Source organism: Typopeltis vanoorti, chromosome 2 (assembly GCF_054136105.1).
Source record: "Typopeltis vanoorti isolate ZY-2024b chromosome 2, IOZ_Tvanoo_1.0, whole genome shotgun sequence".
Taxonomy (NCBI): domain Eukaryota; kingdom Metazoa; phylum Arthropoda; class Arachnida; order Uropygi; family Thelyphonidae; genus Typopeltis; species Typopeltis vanoorti.
The window spans coordinates 165,297,150-165,315,621 of NC_143550.1; the positions used below are offsets into that span (position 1 = coordinate 165,297,150).

At 37.4% G+C, this 18,472-nt stretch overlaps 1 protein-coding gene across 1 annotated transcript in view; it reads left to right on the top strand.

Annotated features, from left to right (window-relative positions):
- Positions 1-2,020: 2,020 nt before the first annotated feature.
- Positions 2,021-18,472, top strand: part of gudu (Armadillo repeat-containing protein gudu) — a 319,933-nt gene continuing 303,481 nt past the window's right edge. Inside the window, exon 1 of the mRNA XM_090413819.1 lies at positions 2,021-2,085. Coding sequence (XP_090269945.1) covers positions 2,044-2,085 — 42 coding nt within the window. The 5' untranslated portion in view covers positions 2,021-2,043. The remainder of the gene's footprint in view (positions 2,086-18,472) is intronic.

Sequence of the window (18,472 nt, forward strand, 5' to 3'; positions counted from 1 at the left end):
AAAAATTTACCGTTTCCTTAATTTAGACATTGCAGTTTTACTGTTTGGATTCCTATAAATATACCAGTGGGCACTGTTCATCAGAATCGTCATTAGTAATTCAAACCTCTCATTGAAATCCGTCCAAATACGAACAGCACCTACATAACATACATTGTCTGGAAAGAAGTCAGTGGACACTAGGGACGTATATTCTGGGAGTTCTAGGTGTGTGATGCTCACCTAGCACACCTAGAATAGAAATATTACCAACATTATATTTTTGCATTTATTCCTGTTAAAGACTCCCCTAATTGTTCCCTGGCTTCGCGTGATTCCTGAAATTAAACATACGTCGAAAAGTGTAAACATTGCATCACATTCGCGTTAATAGTGCAGGTGTTATTTCTTGTGTTTTTGTATAAGGTTTGTAAATTTGTGTTACTGGGTGACTTTTTAAGTTTTTTCCATACATTTTCTTTTTCAGTAATAGTATTTAGTATGTCGTCATTTATCCATGGATTGTTGTCTGTTTGTCGCCTCGTTTGTGTAGGTTTTGTTGCTTTTTTGTATATTTCTGTGAACTTTAGTTGAAAATTCTCGTATAATGTTACAGGATCGTTTATTTTAAGTAGGGAATTCCAGTCTGTATTTTTTACTTGGTTATCGACAATGCTCTTTAGTATGATCGAGTTTTGTCGACTTTTGTGGCGGTGGGAGGGGGGTAGGAAACGTAATAAAACGAAGTTGAGACAAAGTAGTGATCGGCAATTTTTACGTTAATTACTGATGATGTATATGTATAGATGGGAGCCCGTATGTTGATATGATCAATGCATGATTGTGTTAGTGAGTTATTGAGTATTTCTTCTCTTGTTCGGGAGTTAATGGTAGGGTTTATGTTGTACTGACTCGGTATATCAAGATATGTGTTAGTGGTTGACGAAATAAATAAATAAATAAATAAATAATAATAATAATAATAATAATATTATTATTATTATTAAATTAACCCCTCCCCAACGGTAAAAAAGAAAAAAAAAATTCAACTGCAACCAGAGGAAGTTTGCAAACTAATAATGCTGAAAACGTTTGACTAATAACGAGTCTTTTGACTCCATGGAGGCACCTTGTATAATAATAATAATAATAATAAAACTTATCATGTAGAATATGCATATTTTACTTTATTCCTTCTCTAATTATAAATGAGATATAAAAGGCCTAACCTTCATTCTTGGGCATTTACCTTATCATTTTGGTAATTGCATCTGGTAGCGATTTCCAGATTATATTTCTTCTTTTGAAAATAAATACATCCGCTAACTTCTTTTATTCTTAAAAAGGGAGTGGTCAAGGAAGTTTAGTGCTAGCTAATTTTTTGAAGACTCTTTAATTCAGCTAAAGCAAAAAAAAAAAAGTAAGATTATTATTTGAATGTGAAGATGGTTTAAATGTTTCTCTTATTAGATAATAGTAATAATACAATTTTTAAATTTGAATGCGGAATACAAACGGAATGGGTTTCCTAAATAATCAGCGGAATGAGTCATTTTGTCTTATTATTATTATTTGTGACACCTCCAAGGAGTCTGAAGACTCATCGCGGGAGGACACCTACAACTGTACACCTACTTATGTGCAAGCACGCATGATTTAATGAAATATATCGGAAAATATCAGGAATTTGTTAATGTGCAAAGGTCTAAATGATAGTCAATATTTCTAGCATCAGAAAGAAACGGAATCACAACACTAATGTACACGAACAGCGCTTTGTGACTCACATGCGTCATTGCTTTGCGGCAGCGTCCTTAGTAACAGGAACGTGGTTTTGTTTATTTTATATGCAGTTCTACCGTAATTGTTAGTTACGTGCGATAATAGAAGTGTTCAAGTTTGCGATTTGGATTTTAAGACGTGATTTAAATATTGTACAGAATACTGTACATTTTAGCTGGATTTTTAAGGAATTCGTTTACGCAAAATTTCTTATTTGTGTTTTTACAACTTAAAGGCTTTATAGCATTAGAGATTATAACGAAGTGGCTTAAAATAAGACAAATGATTTCTCTGAGCGATGGAAATAATAACCAAGTAATGAAGGTGAGTGATTATGATGCTTTATAGATAATGCATTTTTATGATAAATTATTGATTTATTATTATTATTTTCAGGGACTCATCGAGGGAGGCCACATACTACACGCACCAGCAATCATAATTATTCTATTTAATAAGCATGCTCATCGTCTCATTGCTCTGATCATGCTAATTACCAACCGTCAATGTAAAATTAAAATATATAAATAAATACAAATGGAAAAGGATCGAAAGAATGACATGTGACCCTTCGTTGAAAATACCTTACCTATTCACTTCGTTCCCTGCAGAGCATAGGGCCTCAACCATTGAGGTTGAAAATACTGACTTCAAAATTAAGTTAGTGGGGAATTTTATCAGATTAAGCCAGATGGGATCATAAAAAGAGTAGAAGGCAAGAGTGGAAGATCCAGAGGCCATCTTCCACTCTTCTACAACACTCTTATACAACTTCCAACCCTGGAAGTTGTATAAGAGTGTTGTGAGCAGTAGATTTTTTACATGGATAACTGTCAGTGAATGGAATACATTACCAAAATATGTTGTTAACGCAGAGAGTTAAGGATTTTAAGATTCAGTATGATAGATTTGGAAGAATAATATGAGTAATTTGGATGAGCTATAACATTAACATGAGCTGTAGAAGAAGAAAATGCTGTGGATGGCATATAAATGGAGAAAGGTGGCCAGCAAACTCATGAACAGTACAAGGATCAGACAAGAAAGGTGACCAGAATGGTAAGGAAGGCAAAGTCAGATTACGAGAAAAATCTAACTGAGCAGGCTAAAAATCTAACTAAAGGAAATCCCAAAGAGCTATTTCATTACATGACAAGTAAAAGGAAGAATGACTATAGAGGATTAACTTTATTAGTGTTGATGGGAGATGACAGAAGCAGATAAAATAGTTGAGTAACCACTTTGGAAGAGTATATCATCCAGGTGAGGTTACTGCTTTAACCTATGTGACAGATACTAATGTGGGAACAAAGGTGGATGGATTTCAGATTCTTATGATATTCTCAGAATCTTAATGTAAATACAGCTGTGGGATTAAATGGGATATCAGCTAGGGTTTTGCGAGAATGTGCAAAGAACTAGCAATACCTCTGACTAGGATCTTTAATTTAAATCTCAGCTGTGGTAGAGTTCCATGGGAGTGGAAGGTGAAAATAATTCCTTTGCATAAGGAATTATTTTCACCTTTGTTTGAGGAAGGTTCTGAGATGGCAGTAGTAAATTATAGACTGATCAGTAACTCAGGAGTGGTGATAAAAGTATTGGAAAGTTGGTAAAAGAGTGAATTCAGAAAGGGGGGGATAAGAATATGAAACTTTATGTGGAGCAATATGGCTTTGTGAAGGGTCAGTCATTCCTTAGTAATTTACTATCTTCTTTATAATAGAGTAACAGCTGAGTTGGATAAAGGAAATGGCTACACGATGTTTCTACTGGAGGATTTTTCAAAGGCATTTGACAAAATACCACATGGAACTTTGTTATGAAAATTAGAATAAATGGGGATGAATATGACACTGGTGTATGTGGATAAGACAGTGGCTGCTGGACAGACATCAGAAAGTGGTACATGGAGGAGCAGAATCAAGGTGATAACAGGTGACTAGTGGTGTGCTGCAAAGTTCAGTGCTCGGACCATTGCTGTTTAATTTGTATGTATATAGAAATATCCTGAAAGAAACTATTCTTTTGTTTGCTGATGATGCGAAATCAAGTAGAGTAATAGTTAATCAAGGTAATGTGGAGAGCTTGCAGGACAATTTGAATAGGTTGTTAAACCTATTCAAATTGTGAGATGAGTGACCAAGATGGTGAGTGGTCTGTGGAATTTTCCCTATGAGGATAGATAGGCGATATGCGAATTTCAGAAATTGGTGAAAGGAGAAAAAGAAGGTACACGATAGAAACATTTAAGTTACTTAAAGGGTTTTTTAGGGCTGATGCAGGGGAAATGTTTCAGTACATTGATGGAACTGTACTCCAGGAAATAGATGACACTAAAATTTAAGGGTGGTGGTAGACAGAGTTAAAGTTTTTTGTTGAAAGTTTATTTTTCACTTGGTTACACTCTAATAAATTTAGTTTAATCCTTTATCCAAGTGTGAGCAAACAAAGTTTGCACCTGAAAGTATCTTCAGGACTGGGGTAAGGTGGTACAACACCGGGCAACTCATTGCAAAGGTGGAGCAAGCTAACATCACTCCTATCTCAGTATCTCCCATAATGCAAAACACATCTCCTTGCGGATATGTATAATGTTATGCCTTAAGGGAAGGGCCACTACCCAGATTAGTTTTGGCGTTTATTGAGGTCTCTTCAGTGGGAGCTAGGCCCGAGTGGAGACACCAGGCAGAAACATTAACAAGGTCATCTCTACCTATAGGAGTTGCCAAACGGTGTGCCACTGTTTTATTAAATTACTCTGGATTTAGAGAAAGATGTCGAAAGTTTATTTTTCACTTGGTTAGACTATAATAAATTTAGTTTAATCCTTTATCCAAGTGTGAGCAAACAAAGTTTGCACCTGAAAGTATCTTCAGGACTGGGGTAAGGTAGTACAACACCGCACAACTCGTAGCAAAGATGGACCAAGCTAACATCACTCCTATCGCAGTATCTCCCATAATGCATAACACATCTCCTTGCAGATATAATGTATAATGTTATGCATTAAGGGAAGGGCCACTGCCCAGACTAGTTTTGACCTTTATTGAGGTCTCTTCAGTGGGAGCCAGGCCCAAGTGGAGATACCAGGCAGAAGCACTAGCAAGGTTATCTCTACCTATAGGAGTTGCCAAAAGGTGTGCCACCTTTTTATTAAATTACTTCTGCACTTCTGGGCCTGGCTCCCACTGAAAAATAAACTTTCAACATCTTTCTCTAAATCCAGAGTAATTTAATAAAAAGGTGGCACACCTTTTGGCAACTCCTATAGGTAAAGATGACCTCGCCATTGCTTCTGCCTGGTATCTCTACTTATGGGCCTGGCTCCCACTGAAGAGACCTCAATAAAGGTCGAAACTAGTCTGGGTAGTGGCCCTTCCCTTAATGCATAACATTATACATATCCGCAAGGAGATGTGTTTTGCATTATGGGCGATACTGAGATAGGAGTGATGTTAGCTTGCTCCACCTTTGCAACGAGTTTTCCAGTGTTGTACCACCTTACCCCAGTCCTGAAGATACTTTCAGGCACAAACTTTGTTTGCTCACACTTGGATAAAGGATTAAACTAAATTTATTAGAGTTAAAGTATAGAGATCATATTGCTAAGGTTGCTAATACAGCTCATAAGATTACTTGGCTATTGAAGAACATGCTAAGAAATAGAGATAAGGAAACTTTATAAGGCCTTGATATGTCTACATCTGGATTACTGTGCTTAGGTGTAGTTTCCTAAGTTTCTTGGGAATGAGGAAGCACTGGAGAAGATTCAGAGACCAGTGTCCAAGATGGTGAGTGGTCTGTGGAATGTTCCCTATGAGGATAGATTGAGGATCTGCGGATTGAAGAAATTGATCGATAGGAGAAAAAGATCGCCAATCCTATAAAATGCATTAAGTTACTTAATGGGTTTTAATGGATTGATGCAGGGGAAATGTTTCAGCACTTGCTCAGAGGGGCCAGAATAAGAGGTCATCCCTGGAAGTTAAATAAAGGTGTGATTAGTAGGTTACTAGATTTTTTGGTTAGAGAATTGTGAATGAGTGGAATGGGTTGACAGAGTCAGTTGTATTTTGTCTGTTAATTTGTTCAAGGAGATGTGTGATAGATTGTGCGGATAGTTTGGATCTCCCTTGATTAGTCTTTGTACTCCGTGGAGGTGCCTGTATAATAATAAGTAATAAGAGCGAGAATGGTCAATGTGTTTAAGGAGTGGTATGATAGACTTTGTGTTTCTTAGAGGGGGGGGGAGACCTCCCCTCGATGAGTCTTGATAGACTTTGTGTTTCTTAGAAAGGACCCCCACGATGAGTCTTTTGACTCCATGGAGGCCTGAATAATAATAATAAGAAGAAGAATTCTTTCTCATCCATCAGATGATGGATTGAGTCTGCTCTATGGAAATCTTTGCCACCTGGTTTCTCTCTCTCGCCATTTCTATCATCTTTCTGATACTGAATAATTGTGACCTTTCCTTCAAAGACTGTAGCTAAGTTGTTTTTGGTCTACCTCTTGATTGTCTTCCTCCAGTGTTCCATTCAAACTGTATTTTTTAATCTTTGAAAGGACATTCTCTGGAGGTGTCCAAACCATCTTGATTGCTGTTTAAGAATTATAGCTGCTGTGATATCTTCTGTATGGTTTAATTCATATTTGACTTGCTCATTTCTTTTTTGTTCTAACCAGTGAGTCGTATTTATTTTTCTTAAGCATTTTTTACTATTATTATTATTATTATTATGATTCAGGCCTCCATGGAGTCACAAGATACATTGTGGGAGGCCTATCCTAGAAAATACAGTGTATCATACTACTTCTCAAACTCATTGAGCATTTGCACTTCCACCACTCTATCAAGCAATGCATTCCACAGTGCAACTACCTCCATGCAAAGAAACCACTCCTCACCCATCTTGTTCATAGCTTCCTTTTGTAACTGCCAGGGGGTATCCCATTATCCTTGCTTCTTTCTCCCTGTTCCACAAAACAAAACAACTCCCCAGTGTCAACCCTGTAACTACCTCTCAACAGTTTAAAAGTCTCAATCATACTATATACTATGCAGTCCACATATAATATACTATAATATACTATGCAGTCCACATTCACTCAGATTATTTACATCATTAACAATGTGCATTCCTGATACCATCTTTGTTATCTGCCTTTACACTCTTTCCATGGATAATTTATTCCTTCACATCCTATGGACAAATGAGCATAATAGTCCAAGTGTAGTCTGATCAGGGATTTATACATTGGAATGACAATTCTTTTATCTCTGCACATCAGTGTTCTTCTCAGTATGGTAGCAATCCTCTGGGTTATATTCACCACCTTTCAATATGTTCCCTGAATTTCAGATTTCTATCAGTCATTGTCCCCAGATCCCTCGCCTCCCCCTACTTCCTCCAGTACAGTTCCTCTAACAGAATATGCAGTCTCCCATCAATATATCCCAAACTACAAGCCTTTACATTTCTGCATTAAACTGATACCGTCATTCATTTGTCCCTCTGTTTATTCAGATCCTCTTGCAGGGCTACCACATCTGTACTACTATTAATAACCTTTCCCAGATTCACATCATTCTGATAACCTTTTGTCTCCTTGATACTAATCCCCCATACACAACTCTAATATCTATCAGATAGCCAATCCCAAATCCAGCTCACTAACTTGATATGTAAACCAATGTGCTGTAACTTAAATATCAGCTTATCATGTGGTACCCTGACAAATGCCTTCGTAAAATCCAAAAAAATAGGAGAAAATGGTATCCCTCATCAGCCGCTCTTGTCAATTTGTTATAAAAGGTAATCATATTACTAAAACAAGAGTGCCCCTTAACAAATCCATGTTAACTCTCACAGATAACATTACACTCATCTGCCCAATGCTGTATATGATCCCTCATCGCTCACTAATTTCTCCAAGATTTTAACAACTACTGATGAAACATAAACTTATACATTGGTAATACCTAACCATCAGATTTTAGGGAAAGACAAGGTATACTAGAATTATAGCTGCTGTGATATCTTCTGTATAGTTTAATTCATGTTTGACTTATTCATTTCTTTTTTGCTCTAACCAGTGAGTCATATTTATTTTTCTTAAGCATTTTTTACTATTATTATTATTATTATTATTATTATTATTATTCAGACCTCCATGGAGTCACAAGATACATCGTGGGAGGCCTATCCTACAAAATACAGAGTGTATCATACTACTCCTCAAACTCATTGAGCATTTGCACTTCCACCATTCTATCAAGCAATGCATTCCACAGTTCAACCACCTCCATGCAAAGAAACCACTCCTCACCCCCCTCTTGTTCATAGCTTCCTTTTGTAACTTCAAGGGATATCCTCTTATCCTTCCTTCTTTCTCCCTGTTCCACAAAACAAAAGAACTCTTTTAATATTAATTAAAATTTTAATTAATACTTCCTTATTTCAGTAATATTACATTACTATATTCAGGGATCACAAAATAATGATATATGATATGTACATACAGGCAGTAACACTAAGCAGATATGGCTGAAGAAAGCAACTGAAGTCGGTCCTAAAGGTGCTCCCTAGTGGGCTAAATTGGGTTGTATTGGCTGTTGGGCTGATGTTCTAAGAATGAAAGCTTCCCAAATTTGGGGTACCCTCATGCAACATTTTCTCCAATCATTGTCATCTTTATCAAAAGAACTCCCTAGGATTATTTTTGGCTTCATTAGCTAATGCTGCTCATACTTTACTTTTGCTGCCCTTACAAACCAAGGCATCCCCCCATGCCTGGTCTTTGTAATCCTCATAGAATTGGTTATTACTACTTCTCTTATGGTGCCTTCATAATGTCTTTTTTCTCTGTATTATCACATGCTTAATCTCTTCATTCATCCATTTCATACCTACCTTATTTAACTTTCTGACCCTTGGAATACATTTAAACATTGCTTCTACTAGATAATTCTTGAATATCCTCCAAGCTACATTGATCTCATTTTTCTGCTAACTCCTCATTCCATGCTACACCTGAGCTCTCCATAATCTCCATAATCTCCTGAGCTCTTCATAATCACCAGCCTTGTAGTTCCATATATACCCTTTTCTTAGAGGTTCTCACACTGCTGGCAACCACTCAGGTAATCACTTCATTTTCACTCTCACCAACTGGAGGGTGATTTGACATCTCATTTATAATTACATCCTCTGATGAGATGATCAAATCTAAGGCCCTCAATCCTCCTGTGCCCTCTGATGCATACTGTCTGAGGTAGTTGACCCTCAAAAACTCAAGAAACTCATTTTCTTTATTTCCAGTTGCTATCTCTTCACCCCAGTCTATATTGCCAGATTAAAATTACCATTAATAATCACCCTTTTCTTATTTGCTTGGCTAATTTGATTATACATTTCATACTCACTACCATCCACATTACTGGGTCTATAACAACATCCAAGTAAATATTTCATTCTATTAACCTCTATTTCACACCATACTGCCTCAAAACCACTGGCACTATTTCCCTCTTGCATCTCTACATTATATGGACTTAATTTTGTCTCTTTCATCATTAGCACTCCCCCCTCCATTTTTACGCTTTCTATCCTTACGAAACACATCATACCCTTCCATCTCTATTCCTGTCATGATGTCATCCTCATCCAACCATATCTCACTTATTCCAACAAGTTTTGGGTGAAGAGATTCAATTAATGCAACCATTTCATTTGCCTTGTTTCTTACACTTCTAGCATTTGCATACAAACATAACAGCTCCTTCCTGGATCTATAGCTAGTTCCACTGACACCACTTATTTGATGTAACTTCTCCATGCATAACTCAAGCCATTTCTTTTCTCCTTATTCATCATTGAATCTTCTTCAGATTCAACTGTTTTTCCATTGATCCCAGGTTATCCCCTTCTTTATTTGTTTACATATGCATTCAAATCCTCTTGGAGCATCTACCTTTCTTATTTTTTTAGGCTTGTTGAAATGCGGTTATTTCTCCATATTTTGTTTAATTTATTCATATTAGACCATCCTTTGGTAAGTCTGTTACTGTTTCTGTGTTATTGAGGTTGTGAGTAATGTGATTGCCAAGATATGTGAATTGTTTTACTTGTTTGAAGTATGTGATTTTCTGAGTTTATTGAAATTTTTCTTCATCTCATCATATTTTCATTATTTTAGTTTTGCTTAGATTGATTTTCATTCCAAAAGTTTTGCATTCTTCATTTAAAAATTTTATTGCTTTTTCCAGTTATTCTTTATATCTACAAGAATAATAATGCCATCTGTACACTTGCTGTGGTTGATATTTGTGCCATTTATCTGTGGACCTGGCTCTTTAGCTATGGATTTGCATATTTCTTTAAGACAATAAATAGATGTGATGATAGTGGGCAACCCTCCATGACTTATTTTTCTACTTTGAATTTGTCTTTTTTTTTTTATTACATTTGACAGTTGATTTGGTATCTTTATAACAACTGGCAATAAGTGTTTGTATCTTTAAATCTAACATCATAAATTTTAAGATGTTTATCATTTTGTTCCTGCCAATGGAATCAAATGCTTGTTTGAAGTCATTAACAACTGCAGTATATAGGTAAGTTGCATGCCCAGTACTTTTCAGCCAGTCTAATATCCATATTAGACTTTCCAGGATTCTGACCTGGAAAGTCTAATATGGCTATATTAGACTTTCCAGGTCAGAATCCTGCTTGATCTTCTCCTGTTGTCTCATTCATTAAAGTCTGGATTCTATTTTGAATAATCAGGGAGAAGAATAAGGGATAAAGAATCAGGGAAACAGGAGTGGTCATATTGAAGAGAGAGAGAGGTATGGTATAGCAGAAATATTGGTGCTGATAGAATGGCCCCAAAGACACAGGGATTGTTATGTATGTACACAAATGTAAGGAGTATTTGAAACAAGAGAGCTGAGTTTGTTGCATTCATTGAGTCACTATGCCCAAAGATAACTAAAATAAGTAAAACTTGGTTGTCTAAGGAGGATGTGATGTCAAGAATAGAAATGAAGAATATATAATTTTCCAGAAGAATAGGAATGTGAAAAGAGGAGGGGAAGTACTGTGCTGTTAATGATTGCCTAGGAGTTGTGTCCACAAAGTGTGGAAGTTGATAGTGCACACACACATTTTGAATCGGTGTGGTGTGAAGTTGAAATTAACAGGCTAACGTATGTGATAGGATGCTGTTATAGGACAGGGAATGCAGACAATACTGATTGTGAAATATTTAGGCAAATTAGTTAGGTATGTAAAAAGAAGGTGATCCTGATAGGAGCTTTTAATTAAAGGAATATAGAATGGAAGGACCATCATTCTATATTCTATATCGAATAAAAGTTGAGCAGCTCTCAGATGTGAGCTGTAGACTAAAATACACAAAGATTATTGAAGGAAAAATGAAAGAGTTAGAACAGGAATCAAACCTTGGAGATTCAGTGGCAAACTCTGAAGAAAACATTGATTGATTCTGCCAGAGAGGCATGTGGTGAGGTTGTTTGTAAGGATAAAAAAATCAGAACTCCCTGGTGGACACTGGAGGTTAAAGAGGCAGTGAAGGAAAAGAAGAAAGCATAACAAAAGTTCCTGTCAAATAAGTGAGCTTGTACTCTTAGAGAATATAGAGACAAATGCAAGAATGCTAAACACTGTGTAAAACTAGCTAAACAAAAGTCATGGGAGGACTTTGGCAAGAATATAGAAAATAAATATCAAGAAGGTGGCAAAATATTCTGGAGGTTGTTGAAGAAGCTTAAGAATGGAGGAAAGAGTGCTATAAAAGGAATTAGAGATGATAAAGGTGACATGAAAACGGGAGAAAAAGATATCCTTGAAGTATGGAGTAATTACTTTGAAAAACTGCTAAATGAAACAAGCAGTGATGACAGCACAGTGATAAAAAACACTGACCAGGCATACAGTCAGGAATACATATCCATACTTGAAGTAGAAAAAGCCATCAAAGGCTTGAAATGTGGAAAGGCAGCAGGAGTAGATGATATTCGACCAGAAATGCTGAAGTATGGTGGTATAAGAGTCTTACAGTGGCTGCACTGCATAGTTCAGAAAGCCTGGAGAGAGGGACAAATTCCCGATGATTGGAGTAGAGCTCTCATAGTACCCATATATAAAAAGGGAAATAAAACTGAATGTGAGAATTACAGAGGTATTTCCCTACTGAGTGTTCCTGGCAAGATCTATGCAAGTATACTTGAGAAACGGTTGAGAAGAATTGTGGAAGAAAAGCTTGGTGAAGAACAAGCTGGATTCAGGCCAAATAGAGGCTGTCAGGATCAGATCTTCACTTTACGACAAATAGTCGAGAAAGCATGGGAATATAACAAAGATCTGTATTTAAGTTTTGTCGATCTGGAAAAGGCATATGACAAGGTGCCAAGAGAGAAGCTATTCAATACGCTGCAGTTATATGGTGTCAATGGGACATTATATCAAGCAATACTTAGTCTTTATTTGAGTTGTAAGTCAGCAGTTAGAATTGAAGGAAGTACAGGAAGATGGTTTAATGTTAAATCTGGTGTGAGACAAGGATGTACATTATCCTCTCTGTTATTCATTATCTATATGGATCACATCATGAAGGAAAGTGGTATTAAACATGATATCAAAATTGGAGATGTTAATGTCAGCTCTTTGCAAAATGCGGATGATGTTATACTTCTAAATAAATCCGCTACAAGTCTGCAAGATTCTCTGACTAAATTGAATAGCTGTTGTAATAGATATGGTATGAAGGTCAGCAATAAAAAGACAAAGACAATGAAAATAGGCAGAATCATTGAAAATGTCAACTGTGTTGTGAATGGAGAACCTATGGAACAAGTAAAACATTTAGGCACGATTTTTACTGAAGATGGTAAATTAAATATAGAAATAGACAACAGAATCAGCAAAGCTGGTATGTGGGAAGTCAATTGAATAAATTCATATGGAATAAGAGAGAAATTAGTCGGAACACTAAATTAGCTGTATACAAGACAGTGTTCAAACCAGTTTTAACTTATGGATCTGAGAGCTGGGCCAGAAGTAAAACACTTGACCAAAGACTAGAGACCGCAGATATGAGAGTCCTGAGAAAGATTATAGGTGTGAACAGATGGCATCAATGGCAGTATCATATTAAAAACGAGGATATTAGGAAAGAACTTGACATTGTCAGCATCCAGGAATGCATTAGCAGAGCTAATCTCAGGTGGTAGTTACTTAAACAGAATGGGTGAGGAAAGATTAGCAAAATAAGTGTTCTCTGCCAGGTTGGCAGGAAAACAACCGAGAGGAAGACCAAGATATAGGTGGATTGATACGGTACAAAGTGCTTTAGACGATAGAAATATAAGATCTGATAATATTGGAGTGTTGACAAGTAACAGACTGATTTGGAGGAAAATTGTAGATAGGAAATTAATAATGATGTAATTTTTTTCATGTAGTACTATCATATCCTGTACACCCCTTGAGGGTACATGGCAGGAATTTGATGATGATGATGAGAATAGAAGGAGGGGATAGTGTAAGGGATAGAGTGAGTGTGTTGAATTTCAGAGAGATAAATATCTTAAGCAGCATGTGACTGAAGCAACTAGAGACTTTAATGTTTTGGATTTGGTGATAACTTCACAAGATATACTTGTTAATGAGGTGTTGACAATGCTGCCTGTTGTTGAGAGTGATCATAAGATACTTGTTTGGGAAGTGGTGAAACAAGAAAAGGTAACTACCAGAAATTGAAATTGTTATTATTATTATTATTATTATTATTATTATTATTATCCCAAGACCCCATGGAGTCAAAGACTCATCTTTAAGGTCCTTTTGTCATACACATACAGCTCATCATACCGTGCCTTAAACACACTCAAATTCTCTGCAGACAGCACAGCCAAGGCATTTCAATCATTCACAACTCTGCATACAAAAACCTGCTTCTCACTCCCCTGCTCACACCCTCCTTATGCAGCTTCCAGGGATGACCTCTTGTTCTAACCTGATATCCCACAGTTTTCTGTAAAACCTCTAAAACATTGATCCTATAACAACCCCTTACTAACTTGTACATCTCCATCATATCGCCCCCTCTTCCTCCTATTCATTAGACTCTGCAAATTGCATCTTGTCAACCTTTCCTCATGTTCAACATTTCAGAGATCAGAAATTACCTTAGTTAGTTGCCTCTGGACCCTTTCCAATATCTCTTCATCCTTTTGAAAACCAGATGCTTATACAATGGAACAAGGATCTCCTTACTTCTACAAGTCAGTGTCCTCCACATCATTTCCAGAATTCTTTGTGTTGTCCTCACAATTTTGACAATGTGTCCCCTAAATTTCAAATCCTTATTCACTATTACCCCAAGATCTCTTATTTCCTCCACTTCTTTGTTTTCCAAATTTCAAAACCTTACATTTTGTAATATTGAACTCTCATTCCCATTTCCATGTCTATTCACTCAATTTATTCAAGTCTTCTTATAAGGCCACATCTTCTCTACTCTTCATAGTTCATTCCAACTTTGCACCATCTGCAGACAACTGAGTATCCCCATCCATATCTTTGCCAATATCATTAACGTACAGGTTCAATGGCAATTGCCCCAAAACAGACCCCTTAGGCACACCACTAGTGAGTTTCCTTCTCCTGGATATTGCTCCCCCATACATAACTTCCTGATACCTATCAGATAGCCAGTCTCCAATCCAATCCACTAATCTAATATCCAATCCCATCCACTCTAGTTTGACTTAACTTATCATGTCGTAATCTGTCAAAAGCCTTTGGAAAATCTTAAGTATTTTACTGTGTATCTTTCTTCTCTGTTCAAGGAAGCCATCATCTTATCATAATAAGTAAGTAGATTACTAAAACATGACCTTCCTTTAGCAAATCCATGTTGTCTGTCAAAGAAAATACCATTTTTGTCAATCCACTTCTGGATTCTAGTTCTTGCCTGCTTCTCCAACAACTTAACCGCAACACCTGACACAGAGCTCAGGTGTTGCGGTTAAGTTGATTGATAGAACTCAGGCATCAAATTATAGGCCTATAATTTGATGCATGAGTTCTATCAATCCATTATGAAGTGAAACAATTTTGCCCTCCTTCCACTCCTTTGGAACTTGATCCAGTGCAAAACTCATATTAAAAAAAATATCTCAAAGCAGATGTCAACTCCCTGTCCCATTCTTTCATAATTCTTTCATAAGGTTGATGATATATTATCGACTCCCACAGCCTAATGAACATCAAGTTTGCTCAATTCCCCATATACCTTTTGCTCACTTACAGTCAGTCTCTCCTCTCCATCATTAACTGCTCTCAATCTCTATGATGTCACATTCACAAGAATGAAAGACCTTTATGAACTGCTCATTAGGTATCTACACTATATCTTCCACAAAAAATTATTATTAACATCTGACCTCAATGGAGTCAGAGACTCTCATGGGAGGTAAACACTATTGCACACAATGCTCATCCAACTATTATTATTTATTATTATTACCCCAAAACCTCATGGAGTCAAAGACTCATCTGGGAGGTCCTTTTATCACACACACATCTCATCATACCGTGTCTTAAACACACTCAAACTCCTTGCAGACACCACACTCTCAGGCAAGGCATTCCAAACTCTGCACGAAAAAAAACCTGCCTCTCACTCTTCTGCTCACACCCTCTTTATACAGTTTCCAGGGATGACCTCTGGTTCTCCCCTGATCTCCCACTATTCTCTGTAGAACTTCTCCACCATTGATCCTATAACAATCCCTTGCCAACTTGTAGGTGTCTATCATATCTCCCCTCTTACTCCTGTCCACCAGACCCATGCAAGTTACATCTTCTCAATCTTTGCTCATACTCAACATTCCAAAGGTCAGAAACTACCTTAATCAGTCACCTTTGGACCCTTTCCAACATCTCTTTATCCTTCTGAAAATCCGGTGACCAAATCTGGGCACAATAGTCCATGTGTGGCCTAATCAAAGCCCTACACAACTGAACAAGAATCTCTCTACTTCTACACATCAGTGTCCTCCGCATCATTCCTAGAAGCCTTTGTGTTGTCTTCACAATTTTGGTGATATGTCCCCTAAATTTTAGATCCTTATCCACTATCATCCCCAGATCTCTTATTTCCTCTACCTCCAACAATATATTCTCACCAAGCATAAATTCTGCATCCCATCTTTGTTTTCCAAATTTTAAAACCTTACATTATGCAACATTGAACTCACATCCCCATTTCCATGCCCAATCACTCAATTTATTCAAGTCTTCTTGTAAGGCCACAACATCTTCACAACTCTTTATGGTTTGTCCTAACTTTGCATCATCTGCAAACAACTGAATATCTCCATCCAAATCTTCTCCAATATCATTAATATATAAGTTAAACAGTAATGGCCCTAAAACAGACCCCTGAGGCACTCCACTAGTGACATTCCTGTTCCTGGATATCGCACCCCCATACACAACTTGTTGATACCTATCAGATAGCCAGTCTCCAATCCAATGCACTAATCTAATATCCAACCCCATCTGCTCTAGTTTGACTGTCAACTTATCATGAGGTACTCTATCAAAAGCCTTTGCGAAATCCAAGTATATTACTGTGTATCCTTCTCCTCTGTCCAAGGAAGCAGTCACTTTATTGTAATAAGTAAGTAGATTACTAAAACATGACCTCCCTTTAGCAAATCCATGCTGTCCATCAAAGATAATACCATTGTTGTCAAACCAACTCTGGATCCTAGTTCTCACAAGCTTCTCCAACAACTTAACCACAACACCTGACACTCAGATAGGCCCATAGTTTGATGCTTGAGTTTGATCACCTCCTTTATGAAGTGGCACAATCTTGCCCTCCTTCCACTCCTTTGGAACTTGACCAAGTGCAAGACTCGTATTAAAAAAATATGTCAAGGCAGGTGTCAACTCCCTGGCACATTCCTTCAGAATATGTGGTGATATATTATCAAGTCCCACAGCCTTATTTACATCTGGTTTACTCAACTCCCCAAACACCTTTTGCTCACTTACAGTCAGTCTCTCCTCCCCATCATCCACTGCTCTCAATCTCTCCATGAAGTCACATTCACAAGATTGAAAGATCTTTATGAACTGCTCATTAAGTATCTTCACCACACATTCTGCAACAGCTGTCTTTATACCATTTTCTCCAATCAATGTCATCCTTCCATAATCATTCTTTCTTTTGCTGGCTACATATCGAAAGAACTCCCTACGATTCTTTTTGGCTTCATTTGCTAACTGCTGTTCATACCTCTCTTTAGCTACTCTCACCAATCAAGTCACCCTCCTTGCCTCGTCTTTGTAGACCTCATGAAATTGGTTATTTCCACTTCTCTTATGCTGCCTTCACAATGCCCTTTTTCTCTGTATCGCATGCTTAATCTCTTTATTCATCCATCTCACACCTACCTTATTTAACCTTCTCACCTTGGAATACATTTAGACATTGCAACTACTAGATAGTTTTTGAAAATTCCCCAAGCTGCATTGATCTCTTTTCCAGCTAACTCCTCATTCCATGCTACATCTGCAAGCTGTCTCCTGAGCTCTTCATAATCCCCCCCCCCCTTGTAATTCCACATATACCCTTTTATCACAGAGGTCCTCACACTGCTGGCAACCTTATGATCATAACCACCAATTGGTGGATGATTTGACACCTCATTTATAATTACGTCCTCTGATGAGATGACCAAATCCAAGACCCTTAATCCTCATGTGCCCTCTATTACATACTGTCTGAGGTAGTTATCCCTCAAAAACTCAAGAAACTCATTTTCTTTGTTATCTCATCATTCCAATCTATATTGCCATAATTAAAATCACCCATAATGATCACCCTTTTTTTATTTGCTTGGCTAATTTGACTATACATTTCACTATCACCACCATCCATATTACTCGGTCTATAACAACATCCCACCAAGTATTTGATTCCATTCACCTCTATCTCACACCATACTGCCTCAAAACCACTGGCCCCATTTCCCTCTTGCATCTCTACCTTGTATGGACAGAACTCTTTCTCTATCATCAATAGCACTCCCCCTCCCTTTTTACCCCTTCTATCCTCACAAAACACATCATACCCTTCCATCTCTATTCCTGTCATGATGTCATCTTCTTCCAACCATGTCTCGCTTATTCCGACAATCTTTGGGTGAACAGATGCAATTAGTGCAACCATTTCATCTGCCTTGTTTCTTATACTTCTAGCATTTGTATACAAACACAAGAGCTCATTTCTGGATCTACAGCTAGTTCCACTGATACCACTAACTTGATGTGGTCTCTCCATTCTTGACTGGGGCCATTTCCCTTTCTGCTTCTTCATTTTAAAACTCTTTTCAATTCCAGCTGTTTCCTCTTGATCCCTGGTCATCCCATTCCTTTCCTGCCTACACACATGCTCTCACCTCCTCTTGGAGCATCCACCTTTCTCACGCCGTGTACCCCTGTCCACCCTGAGCCTCCCCATTTCTCTGCTCCTCTTGCACACCCATTCTCTCATTTTCTATACTCATACTACTCACTTTCCCATTCATATCCACCTAGTCAATCTCTCCTGTCTTACTCTCCTGCTCTTCCACGTCACTCCCCTCTCGATCTGATTCATTCTC